The sequence below is a fragment of the Eretmochelys imbricata genome, chromosome 10 (genome assembly GCF_965152235.1).
Source record: "Eretmochelys imbricata isolate rEreImb1 chromosome 10, rEreImb1.hap1, whole genome shotgun sequence".
Lineage (NCBI taxonomy): Eukaryota > Metazoa > Chordata > Testudines > Cheloniidae > Eretmochelys > Eretmochelys imbricata.
This window is the reverse complement of record NC_135581.1, coordinates 8,540,204-8,557,124: the sequence shown is the minus strand read 5'-3', so window position 1 is coordinate 8,557,124 and position 16,921 is coordinate 8,540,204. Positions and strand designations below refer to the sequence as shown.

At 51.2% G+C, this 16,921-nt stretch overlaps 1 protein-coding gene across 1 annotated transcript in view; it reads left to right on the top strand.

Moving 5' to 3' along the window:
- NATD1 (N-acetyltransferase domain containing 1) overlaps positions 1-16,921 on the top strand; it is a 36,007-nt gene that overhangs the window by 13,833 nt on the left and 5,253 nt on the right. Inside the window, exon 3 of the mRNA XM_077828724.1 lies at positions 9,884-10,002. Coding sequence (XP_077684850.1) covers positions 9,884-10,002 — 119 coding nt within the window. The remainder of the gene's footprint in view (positions 1-9,883; positions 10,003-16,921) is intronic.

Sequence of the window (16,921 nt, the reverse complement as noted above, 5' to 3'; positions counted from 1 at the left end):
CTCATCCGGCCTAACGTCTGCCTACCTCGCATGGCTTTATGCTCACCCACCCCAGGATGTCCCCTGATTGCTGATGTGGCATTCTGATGAGCTGCCCCATTATTCCATAGGGTAAGGCCTTTCCCATGCCCAGATTGCGGGGGGAAGGCAGTTAATGTCTTCCCTGGTACTGCCGGCTGCAGTCCGTCCATTGAAATCCTGCGCAGTGTCCTGCGGAACCTGCTACATCCATAGTTCCTGGGGTGAACTGGGCCTAGTGGACTTGGCACTTTGAGCAGCCGTGAAGCTACGCTGCTACCACCCTTTGGCAGCTGGTGCCAACCTTCTTCCCACTTCTGATCCCCCTGTCAACCCCACCAGACTGAATGAACAGGAGCTTCAGTTGCACCCTGGCAACACCCAATCCGTGTGCAAACTGGAGCTACTTTCCTCTGGGTCTGCTGGGGATCTGCCCCAGTAGGTGCTGCCCCAGCTTACACTGAAGACTTTGGGAGTTTTCTAGGAGTGTCTGTGGGAGCTGGTTTAAACCCTAAGTTTGTCACCTTGCTTCCACCACTGCATAAGGGCCTGTTTTGATCATAAGCTGTTGGTGTGGTGGGTGGCAAGCAACAGGGGTTGGGGGCTTGTGCTGTAGGTCTGCATGGTCTAAGGGGCTGGAGATTGGTTCCTCTGAAGCCTGAATAGTCGTGGGTTTTATGCAAGTTAATCTCCACGCTTCCTGAAGAGAACAGAAACCAGGGACGTACTCTGTTCATGTCACTTTGTGCCTTCCCTAAACTGGGGTAGAAAGGTTTATTCTCTACTCCATCAGCTATGTAATCTGCATTGCAACCAGAAGAGCACATGTAATCAGCCCATGTGATGGTCCATCCTCTGTCCAAGGCTCCTTTGTGGAGAAGAGACCCTTGCACGCTCTGATCAAACACCACAAGTGCAGCATTAAATCCTCTCCAAGACAAGATACTCTCGGGTTCGCTAAGACATGGGATCGCTGGTGAGAGAGCCCCTTGCAGATGGCTAGTTATTCAGGCTGGCTGAACTTCGTGGTGTCTTGGGGTCCAGTTGCTTCAGCTGATGCCTCATGAATGCTTCCTTTCTTGCCATCGTGGAGTCGGGAAGGGGCTTCTGTCACAACCTCTCAGAATCATTTTTCATTTCATTCTGTAGTGTCCGGGATGGGGGCTTTTTCAGCAACTCTCCTGCTGCTGCTCTCGGCACAGGTACAGTGCCGCTACTTCTGACCGTGGTGGGAGGGTTGTGAAGACCAGGTGCGGGTGTCTTGTAACCACCCCGTCCTCTGAATTCTTGCAAAGGAGATTGTCCGTTCCTCTCCTGCCTCTGGAGCTCTAGCACTGCCCTGCTGCGGCCGGCACACGCACCATCAGTCTGGGAGTGTCGTGACTGGAACAAAGGAGGTGCCTGGATTCTAATACTTGCTGAGCCCCTGAGTCGCTGTGTGACCTCAGGAAAGTCGCCTGACCTCCCTCTGCCTGATCCAGGCAGCTGAAAAACCATGTATGTTTAAAAAAACGGCGGGAGAAAGAGAGAGGAGAAAAAAGGGGGAAGAAAAGGCAGGAACCCCACTGAAAACCAGATGCTGCATCAGAGATAAACTGAAGAAAAATCCCGTCTCATTTCACAGCATCGTCAGGGGCACTTCCATGCTATGTAAAGCTTTCATTTGAACAGCTAAGACCTCTCTGTAAGTCTCTCTCCCAAGAGACTGGGGGGAGGGGATAGGTAATGGCAGACTGGCAAGATGCATGTGCTTATTGCTGTGGGTGGAATGAATATGGAAAAATCATCTCTTCGATGTTTCTTTCCATCTGAAAAATGCAGTTCATGTTCTGGCCTGTGGCTGTGTCAGATTCAGTCACACAGGGGACACATGACAATAATAATAACCAATTCATGCATCTCCCCACCTCCCTGCGCTACACGCAAGAAACAGGGTTGGTGCAACGTTAAGGTTGCAAAGTGGAAATGGCATACACACAAAAAGACAAGAATGATAAAAGAGAAGGCCTCAACAGCCACGTGAATGGGATTGTATTGTATACTCCATTTTGGTATCTTTATGCTATATGTTTAATGACACCGGTGGTGACGCTGCAAAGGGGCATAAGCATGTGTCCTGCTGATTTCAATGGGACTCTGTGAAGGACAAACCGTACAGCTGCTGGGCATAGCCATTGCTGGATCAGGGCCTTATGCAGTACCATATTAATCTACCATAAGCATTTGGGCCTTGATTAAACAAAGACCTGAAGCATGTGCTTAAATTCCATTGACTTTAATGGAGCCTGAGATATTCTGTTGACTCAAGAAAATGTGAAATTACAAGCTGGGCTGGTAGTTCTGCCTATTGTTAAGGTTGCTTGACACTTCCCATTATAAGACTGTTGTCAATTGCTTATAACTTTGCCAAACTTTAACCTTTTGGGCTGAAACTTTCCATGTTGGGTTTCTGCCTCTGGAAGAATTTAAAAAATAAATAAAATCAGCCAAAACAGCTCTGCCTTTTCCAAGAACGAGGCTAGGGGAAAACACATTGCTTTGCCATCTAAAAAAAATTCTGGCAACCTTTCCTTTGAAAAGTTGTAATGCCTCCATGCCATTGAGAAGTGCCTTGAAATTTGGTAGCAGGGTGGTCTTCGTGTCAGAGATGTGCCTTTTGCCATCCCTAGGAAAACCTGCTCAAATCTGGCCAAGTTATCGGCCTTTGAAAAACTTCTACTTACGCATGCCCAGTAGAGCCTTGTTGGAGTTTAATGCCTACGTTCATGAAGATTCCGTCCTCACTGAGCGTGCTCGAGCCTCACATGGTTCCTAGTGTGCCATCCCATCAGAACGACTGAGCATGCTTCTCCGCGGGGCTGCAGCGGGCATGGATGGGGCTGGCAACCATATATAAGAGTAGAGAGTCTCACGCTCTCTTTCCTGTGTGTTATGGAGTGGGATGTAGGGGGTCTGGCCTAGTGGTCAGAGCAGGAGTTAGGTCTAGTGGGCGAAGCAGGTGTCCAGACTGGGGAAGAAAGCCAAGGGTCAGCACCAGAGTCAACTGCCAGTCACCAGAGCCAGGGGTCAAGCCAGAGTCAGAACCAGAAATCGAAGCTGAGGGTCAGACCCGAGGTCAGATGCCAAATGCCAGAGCCAAGGGCTAAGCCGAAGTCAAAGTCAGAAGTTGGAGTTGGAGCCAGGACTGGTCACTGAGGATTGGAGGCGAGGTGTGAGGGCAGGAGGAAAGGCAAGGAACAAGCATGGAGCAGGAGCATCGTGAGAACAGGGGGTAAGGCAGGAGCAGAGCAGGAATCAGGAACAGGGTTGGGTGCAGGAGGCAGGCACGAGCAGGGTCCAACACAGTCACAACAAGAAACCACCTTGTTGTTCAGACAAACTTCCTCCTGGTTTAAATAGTGTAGTTGGACCAATCAGTGGAGCCATGCACTCCTCCAATCAGAGCTCCCATGGATGATGCCTTGACGGGAGCTATAGTCCTAGTAACTTCTCAGCCCACCAGGTTTCAGTAGACATTGGGTGGAGACCAGGATGTGGTGGTGGCGGCTGTCTGGGGACTCCCAGCCCTGGGTTCAAGACCTAGGACATCACACTGTGTTTTCAATTACACCCACACCGGCACCCAGCCAGCATGGAGAAGGTAGCTGCCTGATTCAAATTCATAGGGACAAAAGCCCTGGACTGGGGTGGGGTTTGAGGAGACTGAGATTGGAAGTGGAGAGGAGGAAACTGGAAAGGGAGGGGAATATAACCATGACTGGAAGGGGAGAGATGGCTCAGACAGAGAGCCAGGAGGGAGGAATTGGGACTGGATGGGCAAGAAGACTGGAAATAGTGGAGAGAATGGGATTTGGAGGGGGAGACTAAACATGTCTGGGCAAGGAGGCCAGGACTGGGATGAGGAGCCAGGGCTTGGGAAGAGACATGACTGGGCCAGGTACAAGATGGAAGAGGTGGGTAGAAAGGATGAAGCTTTGGGGGAAGTGGGAGAAAAAAGGGTCTGTGCCCACTTCTAGGGGCTGGAATGGAGCTCAAGATTGCAGAGTCTCACCGTTCCTTTGCTGTCAGCAAATACCTGTGAAACCCACTGGGGCAAAGTGTGTAGTGTGTGTCTCATTCCCTTCTAGTGCTGGTCCACAGAGAGGATGACAACATACTACTGCTATAAGTGACTCCATTAGCTCAAGTAGTAGAGGTCTGTGCAGTGGATCTAAAGATTGCAAACCTGCTGATGATCCATGGGGCTGTCAATATGATGCTGCATGAAGCAATGTGTATTTTCAGTTTGTGTTTTTGCCCTAGGAAATTACACACACACAGAAACAGGTAAAAGAACATTAAGGTTGCAAAGTCATGCACTCAGAAGTTGGGCAAAGCCAGAATAATTCTGTGCAACCTTAATTCAGCCCCCTTCTGTTCTGCAAATGCATTATGATACAGTCTTTAATTACATGTTCACATACTTTTTTTTTTCGACAGTAATTTTGTTAGCTCTTCAATCAGCATAATATTGTATCTACTTTGGAAAATTCTAAATTGATCATATGAAGGGGAGGAAAAAGCATGACAAAAGCTTTTACTCTGACAAAAAAACCATCCAGGCGTCCTTTATCCAACACTTCAAAACGAAACAAAACACAAGATCAACTATTTCCTTTGTGGGTCACTTGGAACCTTAATTTCTTAATTTCCTGATTTTATGTAACGCTTAACTGTGCATCCCTCACACAGTCTTTTGCATTTAATTTGCTCCCTTTTTAAAAACGTTGATAAAGCAAGAAAAGGCAAAACGAGACCAATCCAGCTATTCAGGTACCAAAGCTTCCGAATCTTGCCAGTGAAGCTTGTCAGGCCCTTGCTCCAGAGCCGTTCTGCTGTTGGAGGGACCAAGTTCCCGTGACTTTCCCCAGTTTGTAAATTGCTTTAAGCAATAAAGCCACGGCATGCCCGGGTGGATGCCTGCACCCCCATGGACTTCAGTGGGGCTCTTCATGGACCTTCCACGCAGGATCAGTGCCTGTGCACGCTCAATTGGCCGTGGACACACGCAGCGTACGCCTATGTTTACCTGGGCGCCAGTAAACAACTCCATTTTCTACTACGTACTTGGGGCATAATTTTCAAAAAGTCAAACAACAGATGAAACACTCATTTCAAAAGTGTGAGTAAAAGCCTAACGCTTCCTGAGAAGAAAGATGGCCTTGCACTTAAGGAGCTGGACTGAAACTTGGGCATCTTGGTTCAATTGCTGGCTCTGCAAATCCCTTATGGTCTGGTTCACCCATGTGCTTAAAGTTAAACATGTGTTCGCATGCTTGGCTGAATAAGGATGGTTTGCTCATCTGGGCCTCAGTTCCCTATCTTTAAAATGGGGATAGTAGGTTATTTCTCTGTGTATTCAGATTGGAAATCCTTCAAGGGTAAGACTGTCTCTTGTTAGATGTGTGTACAGCACCTAGCAAAATGGGGCACCAGTCTTGGCTGGAGTGTCCACTTGCTACTGTGATAACAAATACAAATATTCAATAAAGAAGCTGCCCAGGCCATGGTTTCATATTTTAAGACATCTTTTGCTGCAGTACTCTGTACACGCATACACGCACATATACGTAATAGGTTTTTATCGAATGAGAAATGTAACTTTTTCCCCCCATTCTGCCACAGCTGAAAGGATTTTGCTTAAACTCTCCAAAAAATCAGCCAGAGACCATGGAAATTTTCAACCCCGAAGACGAGTGTGGTGGAAAGTTAGGAGCGTGTGAACAGAGCACTTATAACAAACTGTTTAAAGCCTTTAATTATAGGCTTTAAATTACTGGCTACTGGTGACTGCTTTAATTAGGGCCCTACCAAATTCACGGCCATGAAAAACGCAGCATGGACTGTGAAATCCGGTCTCCCCCGTGAAATCTAGTGTTTTTGTGTGCTTTTACCGTATACTATACAGATTTCACGGGGGAGACCAGCGTTTCTTAAATTGGGGGTCCTGACCCAAAAGCGGGGGTGAAAGTCAGCTGGTACAGGCCAGTACAGCGTACCAGTAAAAAGTGGCAGCCAGGTACCAGCCCATACTCAGCTGACATTAAAGCACTGCCGTGGCAAAGGGCCACTTTAATGTCATTGGCCCTTTGCCCCCCCCCCCCGCCCCCGGCTGCTGACAGGGCTGGGGGGGGCAAAAGGAGCGGCTGCCCCAGGGCTGCGATTTAAAAGGGCCCAGGGCTCCGGCCGCTGCTGCCACAACCCTGGGCCCTTTAAATCGCTGCTGGAGCCCCAGGCAGCATGGGCCAGGCAGTGTGGATGGGCTGGCTGGGGGAGGCATTTCTCAAGACATTCTTTCCTTTCCTGTTTGTTTTTCCTGACAGCCCCCTGTATTAAACTAAACCAGTCTCATACAGTAAACACCCCAGTGTTCGTAAATTATCACAGAGCAGCTCCAAATACATGACTGTTTGTTTCCTCCAGTGTGGGAGAATTGTGTATAATTTCCATCCCTGTTTTGCAGGTAGAGCTGGTTGAAGTCTTTACTGTGAACAATGGGCCTGATTCTCCATGTGGGTCATTCCACCAGTGCAGAACGAGTGTGCAAGGCTACTACTCTGTTTTCGTAGGGTCTTATTGCCACTTTGCGCTTCAGAAGATGCAGGGCAGTGGAGGATCAGGACCAGGATTCTCTATAAACTTAGTTGCCTTTCAGTCCATTTCCCAAGCCTGACTTCTTCAAGCGTAAAGGTTTGGCCAGAAACTGGAAAAGGTTGGCTTATTTAACTAGCAAAATGCGGCGTGAGCAGAGATACGATTGCTCTCTGTCAAAACACCAGTGGGTAAACACCAGGGAGGGAGAAGAGCTATTTGAGTTAAAGGACAAAGTCGACTGAGAACAATTGGGGTTAAACTGGCTATGAATACATTTAGGCTGGAAATTAGAAGAAATTTTCTAACCGTCAGAGTGAGGTCCTAGAACAGCCTTGCAGCAGGAGTGGTGTGGGCCGGGAATCTAACTAGTTTTAAGATGGAGCTTGATAAGTTTATGAATGGATTGATAAGACTGGATTGCCTGTGATAGCAGGAGACTGGACTCAGTGACTCCAGTCCTGTGTTCCTAAATAGCCAAGAATTTTCCATCTATCTGTTGTTTGTAAGCTCTTTGTTTCAGCTATTCGTGGCGTGTGATTGGTCACTCAGATCACATGGTATTGTTGTTACTCTCTAACTGGATGGTTAAAACTTTCTAAACGTGCAAATGACACGTGGTGAACCACAGTCGTTCTGCAGTGCCGGGTTTACAATGGCTCCATGGAGCCGGGCCCATGCTCAGAAGGGGCCCCAGCCTGCTCCACTTGCACTGCGCCCCAAGACCCCGCTGGCTCCCCCCGCCCACCACTTGCTCCTCTCCGCCTGCCCGCTGGCCGACCAAGGGCTCCTCTCCGCTCCCTGGCCCCACCCCCCTGCTCCTCTCAGCCCCCAGGCTGGACCCCAGTGCACCTCCAGCTCCGGGCAGTCTCTGCTTCACACCACCTCTGGGGGCCCCCGTGTCTCCCCGGAGCTGAGCCACCTGGGACTGGTGCAGAAGCCTGGCCAGTCTTGGCCAGGTGGGGAGGGATGTCGGGGGGGCTTGGCTGGGCTGGGCCCCTCCAGGCAAATGCGTCTTGAGGGACCCCGGCCGGGGCAGGTCCTGGCCTGGCAGATCTCGCCACTCCCGAGGGGCCAGAACGATTCCCTGCCCTGGGACCAGCCCTGGGCTGCGCTACTGGCTCAGCCCGGCAGACACGGTCACCTCCCAGCAGGGTTGGTGAGTGCGGCCGGGAGGCAGGGCTTGGGGGAGTGGGTCTGTGGGGAGTCTGGGGGGGGGTGCTGGGCTGTGAGGGGGCGGGGAGGATCTGTGTGTGTTGGGGCACTAGGGAGTGGGGGTTCTGTGGGGGTGCTGGGCAGTTGTGGTGGGGCTGTGGGGCAAGGGGGCACTGGGCCCAGGTGGTAGTGTGCAGGGCGCTGGGCATTTGTGGGTGGGCCTGGGGGGGAGCACTGGGCATAGTGGGCCCGGGGAGGCTCTGGGCATAGGGAGTCAGGGGGTGTTGGGCAGGGGGGCGGGCTGTGTGGTGTGACATGGGCCTGCCCCCAAAGGGGAGGGTAATGCTGGCAGCACAGGGCCGGGCAGGCCACTGTGCGTCTGGCAACTGCCAGTTTGTAAATAGTGCCCTCGCCATGGACGGAGCTGGACTTCCCCTGCCATGCCCCATTGCCCCTGGCTGACCCCTCGCTCCAGGTACTGACCTCCCCGCGCTATGCCCCATTGCCTCCATGGGGGCCCACAAATATGTTTGGCGCCAGGCCCACAGAAGGTTAATCTGGCCCTGTCGCTCTGGTGTGATTTTTGTGAATGAATTTTCATTTGTACTAAAACGTGCAAAGCTTGAGGTATGGTAAACGCTTTCACAAATAACCGGTGGCTGCCCACATACTCACAATGTGACTTCATGTAGATCAGCCAACTGCAACTGGCTGGTGAGGGAGACAGTCTTTTCTGATCCATCAGCTCTGTTTGTGGGTTTCAGAAACTTTCTTATGCACGGATGTCAAAATCTCTCTGTTCTGTCTAAATTACTATCAAATTGCAGTGCGTGAGCTGTTGCTGAGAAAATAATGGTAGTTGCCTTTACTTGCCCCCTGCACACCCCGATATCTAATTTGGGTGTGCAAAATTCTACTCATTTGATGTGGGGGATTTTTTTTTTGACAGTTGTGCAAAATATCAGTCACTAACTTTTCTTCATCCCAGTAAGAATGAGTGAATACCTGGGCCAGATCCTGCATAGTCCAGCCCAGTTTGTAATCACGCTCGCACAACATGGGTATGAAATGCTACCATTCTGATCTCGTAGTGTGTTATACTGATTTCTTAGGCCAGTGCAATGATTGCACAAGGGGGAGAGCCCTCTGTGTCTGGACTGGTGAACATTCATGACCATTCGGCAAGGCTGATCTAAATCCTTGGTACAAATCCCTTTGAGAAACTTTAAGCATAACCTATGGAAATGCAGAATTCAAATGATTTCTCTTCTAATATTGGTCAAATCTCAGGATCTTTCAAATGTATCACACACCACTTTCCACGTACTGAGACCTTTTCCCTTGTATTTGAATTACGAAGAGAAATTAACAGTGTTGTTATTATATATTTGTCATGCATGTTTGTGTGCCACATTTGATCATGATTATAGATGGAAACATTTAATTTTTCCTCAGGGGTGTGTGTGTGTGTCTGTCTGTCTGTCTGTTTTCATTCACAGAAGAATTTTTATCCTCTACTAGATCCAAAGTGTTTGAAATGCCAGTTCTGGCTGCCAGATCAGAAAATGCTAGCAGATTTTATACGCCACAGGGGAAAAAAAATAATATATATTAGAGAGGAAAGATCTGTTTGTTAGGTCACCTAGTCCACCCATTCCCTCCCTCCCCCACAACCTCTAGCCAGCACAGGATTTGAACAATATTTGTACATATTACAAATCATTTCATCATAATATGGTAATTCAAGGCCTGGGGTGTGTGTGGTGGGGAAACCTCAAAGCTATCCCAGTAGGCCAGATCCTGCCCTCGGTTTCACCTCATTTCCATGAAATGGGGAATCGGTGTATAACTAGGAGCAAAAACTGAGCCATTGCATTCCAGTGTGCTAGACTGTGGTGGCCTCCTTCTGTTCCAACAAAGAGATGTTGCAAGCTCCTTCAGCAGAGCTGATCCCTAGATGCCAGGAGTTAGGATAGACACCCGTGCTAGCTTAGCATCACTGTGAGCTGCATTCACCCGAGCAGAGATTTCTATCCCCCAAGGCATTTCTGTAACTAAACTCCTGCCTTGCGTTCCGTAGGTTGCCACGACAGGGCAGTGCTGCTCTACGAGTACGTGGGGAAGAGGATAGTGGACTTGCAGCACACAGAGGTACCAGACGCCTACCGAGGAAGAGGAATAGCCAAGCACCTGGCTAAGGTACGACCCAACCAGCCTCTAGAGACATTTTGCCTTCCTTTATGGACTAATATTACTTCTCTCACAATAGCATTTAGAGACCAACTGAGATCAGGGCTCTGTTGCGCTGGGTGCTGTATGTATGCAGAGTGAGCAGCAGTCCCTGCCCCGGGGACCTTTCAGGCTAAAGGGACACGTTGGACAAAGGGTGGGAGAAGAAGCAGAGGCATAGAGATGTGAAGTGAGCTACCAACGGTCAGGCAGCAGATCGGTGGCAGAGCAAGGACAAGAAGCCAGATCCAGTGCCCTAACCCCTGCACCATGCTGCCTCGCAAATGGCTAAAAGCAGCGGTTTGCTTCTGCAGTGTTTAGAACTCACTCAAGTAACCCATTTGACACAAACTGTGAAACAGGACCAGTTTAGAGCAAAAACCTTAGCATTTTTCCAAATCTTGGGGAAAAAAAAAAAACAAAAACCCTCACCTGGCTCTCTACCCCTCCCTCCCAAAAAATCCCCTCCATCTTGGAGGTTTGGATGCAAAACAGAACACTTTGCAAAAAAAGTTGTGAAAATTGACATTCCTGAGCCACAAACTGAATCTGTGAACAGGCATTTTAATGAAATTTTGCAAAAAAAAAAAAAAAAATAAAGCCTTTTTGCCAGGGTCTGTTCCAGCCCAGGCCTGTGACTCCAGGGATTAGCACCATGTCCTTCCAGAAGGGTGGCACGCAGGAACACCAGAGAAAGGGGAGAGGCCATCTCAACAGGGGGTGGGTTGCACCAAAGTTGCCCAGAAACACTCACTGGAAGGGCGCTGCAAAAAGCAAGCTGCCGAAGGAGCAAGGGGAGGCGTGGAGAGGCGCAGCAATGCTCAGAGCCAGGGGAGGCCATCTGGCCAATTAGGGCCTGCTCTAATAAATCCTGATGAACGGCCATGTTCCTTCCGCTCTCCTTTCCCAGCAGTTGGCCCAGCTGCCTTCGCGATTAGTGTGGTTGCTGACTTTTGGCAGTTTGCAATTTCAACCGCCCCAGGCTATGAAGGAATTTCTGCTTCTGGGCTAGTGCTTTTCCGCTGTTCCTGAATGCGTTACTCTCTGAAATGGCTTCTTCACGCTGCTCTGTCCTTCGTCTTCTCGCTGGATCCTCTTTCTTGGCAGGAAATGTTCCTTTTCCTTTTCCTGCTCCGTAGGCTGAATCGGCCTCATATTGTTTCCTAACTCACATGCCTTGATGCACACGTCACTCCAATTGCTCTCTGCTGTGATCTTTCCATCTCTTCCCTGTAGTATGGAGACCAGAGCTGCGTTCCACGGTGCAAACGTGCTCTGGCTCCTGGCTTCTCCGGTGAGAGAATAACTTCCCTTGATTTATGTTCCTTCCCGTAGTGTAGACTCCTCAAGACCTTCTTTGTTGGCGTGCTGCAGTGTTATGGTGAGTCTGCTGCAGGGGTGGGGGTATCTCTCTCACACACAACCTTTTATTTCCCCCTTCCGTTTGCACCTTTGGTTCAGGCTCTTCCTTCCCTGAGCCTCTTTGCTTCATTATTCTGTCACGCTAATGAGCCACTCTGCAGCGCAATGGATCCAAAGCATTCTGTGTCTGATCGCTGTATCTTCCCCATGCGCTGTATTTTCTAACATGTCAACAAAGCTTTGGAACGACACCCTTTGTCAAAGTGACGTTTTTGTGGGAGCAGAGCCAAACCACCCCAAATTACAGGCGCTGCGACCCTCACGTTAACCTCTCCTCCTTGCCCCTAATCTTGGCGTTCTTTGTTCATTTCGCTGATTCTTCCCCTTTAAGGTACCAAGAAGAAAAAAACAAAAACAAATCAGCCAACCAGCTTGCAATCGAAGGTTCCCATGGAGGATGGGACGTGCTGGGAATGCACAGGCATGGGGAATGAATGGATTTTTGATGATAAACTCCTTTCTTGTGGGCCTTCTGCGGGACGGAGTCTCTAGGGGCCGTGCTCGTGGCTCAGCTGTTCCTTCTGTTGCCTGATGCAATAATGTAGCTGGGGGCATGTTCCGTTCTCACTGGTGTCCTTCCTGTGTCATCACAGACTCTCAAAAGTGGCTGGCAAGTGTTTTGCCTCTTGCCTGTGTGTGTTGTGGGAAGGAGGACGGGGAGTTTTGTGTAGGCAGCAAGCTGGGGAGATGATACTCTGGGGGGATCTGGTGTTGTGGGATTTGGAGTGGGGGGTTTTCAGCATTGCTGGGGGTTGGAGGAGTCCAGAGCCTATCACCCCGTCCTTAACAGAAGAAAAGCTTTGCGAAGGTGGCTCTTCCCCCAATGTCTGATTTGAATGGGACTGTGATGGCCGCTCTGCAGAGCGTCCTCCTGTCTGCCCCATTCTCTCCAGGCTGCAATGCCAGGGATGTTCTCGGCTGCCTCCACGCCCTGGTTTCTCCCGGCACAAATCCCAGCTGGTGTTCCTCACTTCCTCCTTGGCTGATGCCCAAGCTGAGTTTGCGTGTACACCTCCAAGCTTACTCCTCCATGTCACAGTCTCCTCTCCCTTCCTCCAGACTGTCTGTGTGCATTTGCCCAGTCTGTTCATGCTCCATGTTCTAGGCCGGGGGACCCTCGAGCATGTTCTCTCACAACAGTGACCTTGGAAATGATCTCTTACCATTTTCTCATACTTTTTTCCTCCTCCCCCTGCTGTCCAGGGGTTACCAGCTCCTCTGTTACAAGCAGGGCTGCACGTTCAGTGGCTCGAGCCTGCCTCTCTATTAGAAATCCTCTCACCCCCATCCTCTTGTAACCCACACACCTCCTGGGTGTGGTGTTCTATCCCAGCCACTGGCACTGTGGACCACTTAGAGAGAAAGAGATTAATGACTCTGCTCCACAGCCTTAGCTAACAACCAGCCGGCTTTTAGCTCATGCAGTAGGGGCTCATGCACTGAGGTCCCAGGTTCGATCCCGACCGCCAACTACTGGGGTCTGTCGGTGTTACTCTCTCCTGCCTCCACCCATTCTGGATTTATGCTCATGATTTACTTTCCCCTTTGATGGCTTCAAGCAGCTTGATAGACATTCTCTGCTAAACTCCTCGTCTTCAGCTATTTCAGGAATGCTCTGCCCTCAAACTAAATTCCCTGGATATTAAGTTCCCTACACCCCAGCCTGCCTGCCTCTGTGCTGGTTTCTTGAGGCCTAACTCAATCACTCATACACCTCCGTGCATTCCTTCTGCTTATTGTCCTACCCTACGTTCTCCCCCCTCCTGGCAGCCTCTGCTTTCCCACTCCTTACTGCTACATCGATTCTCCCTCCAAGGCCACCGGTGACTTGTCTTTTATCTGGATTGCCTGCTGCAGGAGTAATGAGCCACGTCACCAGCACTGCTTAAGGAGTCCCACTCTCCCTGCTCCAACCAGGCCTCCAGGCGTTGAACCCTCTTTCTTCCAGGCAAGGCACCAATACTGCAGCATCCCAGTTAGGAACATAATCCCTAGAAGTTCTGTGCCTGGTCTTTCCTACCAGGCCTTTCAGCCTGCAGTGCAGGGCAGGGTTAAGTGGCTCCTCCTTATCGCATTGGCCCTAATAAAGAGTTGCTTTCCGCACTGCTGTAAATCTACAGGATGAAGCCCTGAAGTAAGTCTGTGCCTGCCCCACAGCACTTGGTGTCTAAAGGCACAAGTACAGACAAATGGCACATCTGCAGCAGCGTGGCCACCTGCGCTCGAGCGCTCCATGGACGCAGGGTGGGGGTACGTTCTCTGGGTTAGCTCCAGAGTGAGCAAGAAACATTGGGCCCTGCTAGATCTCACTGCTGGGCTCTGTCCCTGGTGGGTACCAGCCAGCCCCGTTACAAACCTAGGATCGCCCTGGCTACAGACTGTGTTACTACCAACCTTCTCTTTGGGGTGGGTCCCTCACTGCTTCCACCCGCTCTTCCCAGTCCTAGAGCACGCTCCCCTCTGCGAGCGGGGAGTGTTAGCCTGGTGATTCCGGAGCTTGCTCCCTGCTCTGCTTCCCCTGACCCATCCACTCCTCCTCCATGAGGCAAACCTGTTTGCAAGGCCCGGGCTCTGTGTGGCGGGGAACGTGGCCTGCTGCATACGTTCCTAATTCCTGCCGTGCCCACTCTCCCCTCCTGCCGCGCTTGCCCATTCACACCCGCCCTGCTGCATTCCCCATACTCCCTGCTGTACGTGCCCCTTGCTCGTCCCCTGCCTGCTGCTGAACGACTGAGATGCTCAGCCAGCTCGTGATCGTTGTTAGTCATTTATTGTTTCTCCCGTAAAGCTGTACCTCTCCCACCCACTGCATGGCTCCTGGAGCGTGTGGCTCCTGCCCTGGGGGAGAGCCGTTGGCAGGGACAGTAAGACAGGGGAGCAGTTTTGCAGGACAACTCTCCTCTTCCAGTAGATATTGTAAAGCCTCGTGCATGTTGAGAACAGCCTGCCCCACCTTGGATGCAGGTGGAGCTGCCGCCCAGCAAGTGGGTATCTCTTTGGCTTTTGGGAGGCTTCTCAAATTGCAAAGGCGGAGGGGCGCTAGCTTGGAGTCTCTGAGCAGCACTTTCCTGACGTGTCTAGTACTCATTACTGAGGCACTTGTCGCTAGCCTCTGTTTGCCAGAAGCTGGGAATGAGCGACAGGGGATGGATCACTTGACGATTGTCTGTTCTGTTCATTCCCTCAGAAGCACCTGGCATTGGCCAAGTCAGAAGCTAGATTACTGGGCTGGATGGCCAGTATGGCCGTTTTTATGTTCACTTGGCTTCCCACCGGGTTTTCCAAGCTCGGGGAACAAGGTGAGGTGTATCCTTCAGAGATAAGCAGGCTGCCCCAGAAACACCCCCACATGAGCTTCTTAAGTGACACTGCACCTCTGCTCCATCAGCAGAGAGATGCCCCTTTTATCCTCCTTGGCACTGTTGGAAGCCCTGTTTTGTTCCTGGCATCTGACAGCTTGGCATGATTGTCCCCTAGCCAGGCCAGGAAGAGGGTCCCTATAGAATCACAGCCATGTAATGGAAGCAGGGACTTAACTCTTGCTCTGTTGGCTGGGAGACAGTTCACTCCACATGCTCCACTTCAGGCACAGGGGGCTCTCAGCAGCTGGTTTCTGTGATGAGTGACTGATGACTCTGTGAGCAGCCAGCTGAGTTCTCGTCCTTCTCGGGCACTGGCTATAGGTATGGAAATCTGCACTCAGGGGTTCCTATTTCTGGCCTCCAAATGCTGTTGGGCAAGTCCCATCACAGCCAGCTACTAATCCAGCCGCCTCCTCTTTCCATCTGAAAATAAAAATACCCTGCTTCTATCCCAGCAGCTCAGATTGGCCCCAGAGAGCGGACGCGGGAGGGATGGTATGAGTATGGGACTAGCAGCCAGGAACTAAGGGCTCCATTCTCCCACTGCAGCATACAAGTTACTCCCTTTGACCTTCAGGAGCCATAACTCCTATCCTGAGCCCTAATTCCGGCTTTGACCTGATTGGGTGAGTGGCCTTGAGCAAGGCCCTTTACTTCCGTGCCTCAGTTTCCCCCTGTAAAAAGGGCCTACCGATCTACAGGAGTACGTCGGGGTGAATTACATAAATGCCTATAAAGAGTGTTGCAGATGAAAGCTCAATATCCTTGCAACGGGCCTGATTCTGATCTGTCGTAAAGCTTGAAGCCAACAGAGTTATAGAGGCACAAGAATAGAATCAGGCCCCCTGCACTATCCATGCCTCTCCTGCAGAGGTTACTAGATAGGGAGGGTAAATCCTTCTTTATGCTGCAGTTCACACACGTCTCTTACAGCTGCCAGTGTTCGGCTGTAGGTGTTTGCGGGGGTGATCCCGCATCCTGGGTCAGATGAAGCCCTTTTTCCTTCCCACCTCAGAACGTGTGCCCTTTCTACTCCAGCTGGACAGGTTTAATCGCATCATCTGTGAATCTACGTCCAAAAATAAAACGGGGGGGAGGAGTAACTGTCAACTTTCTTTCCCCTCCCCCCACATGCCCACAACCCGGGACAGAGAGGATTAGGAGAACACGTGAGGGGCTGTCGGCTGCCCTGGCCGTGTGGGATTTTGCTCGCCCTCGCCAGCACTGCTTCATGGCAGGGGCAAAGGGGCAGTGGATGGGGATTTCTCTCTGTATATGTCTTTGATGGAGGGTGGGTCGCTTTGAACCCAGCACATGGGACCAGCTCTGTTAAACTGACGGTCCAGGCACAGAGCTGACAGCTAGCTTGCTGCTTTTCTGCTTGTACCCTCCAGGGACTGCAGGTGCAGGCATCGAGCTGCTGCTTTCCTTTGGAGAGCAGTAATCCCGCTGCCTCCCTCCCCTCTGCATCACACAGAGGGGAGATGGGGACAACTAGCAGCTTCCTTTGTCTGCATGAGGCCAGGGAAGAGGGGAAGGGATGCTGCTACCTCTGAAAGGGGCAGGGACTTTCCCAGCCTGATGGGAAGCAGCAGCAGGCGGGTTCCTAGCTCGGGGGGGGGGGGGGGGGGAGTTTGCCCATTCCCGTCCCCATTCTCGGCTAAAACCACATTTGTTTTTTTCCTCTCATGCACGCAGCGGCGGGTCTGTCTGCCACCGCAGCATCTGCTGCAAGAGCAACTTCGCTGCTACCCCTGGAGGGGGCTCCAGTGCCGGGGGGCTCTCCCCACCAGCAGCGTTTCATGTGTGGGAAAGGGGGAGAAGGCTGGGGCAGTGAGACACACAGGCCAGCTTCATACAGGCACGCAGCAGGCTCAGTGAGAGTCAATGGGCTGTTCCCGCCGCAGGGGCCCCCGACCCCAAACGTGGGGGGAGGGGGGACTCTGTGAGTTACCAGCAAACCGTCCCTTGTAAGGGGCCTTTGCAGCGTAACGCAAGTGCCAGGCTGTCCTCCGATGGCTGTCCATTCCGGGCAGCGGCTACATGGGCCCCCCTCCGCTGACAGGAGTGGCTGGCGCAGGAGGGAGTGGCTGCTGGTTCGGCTG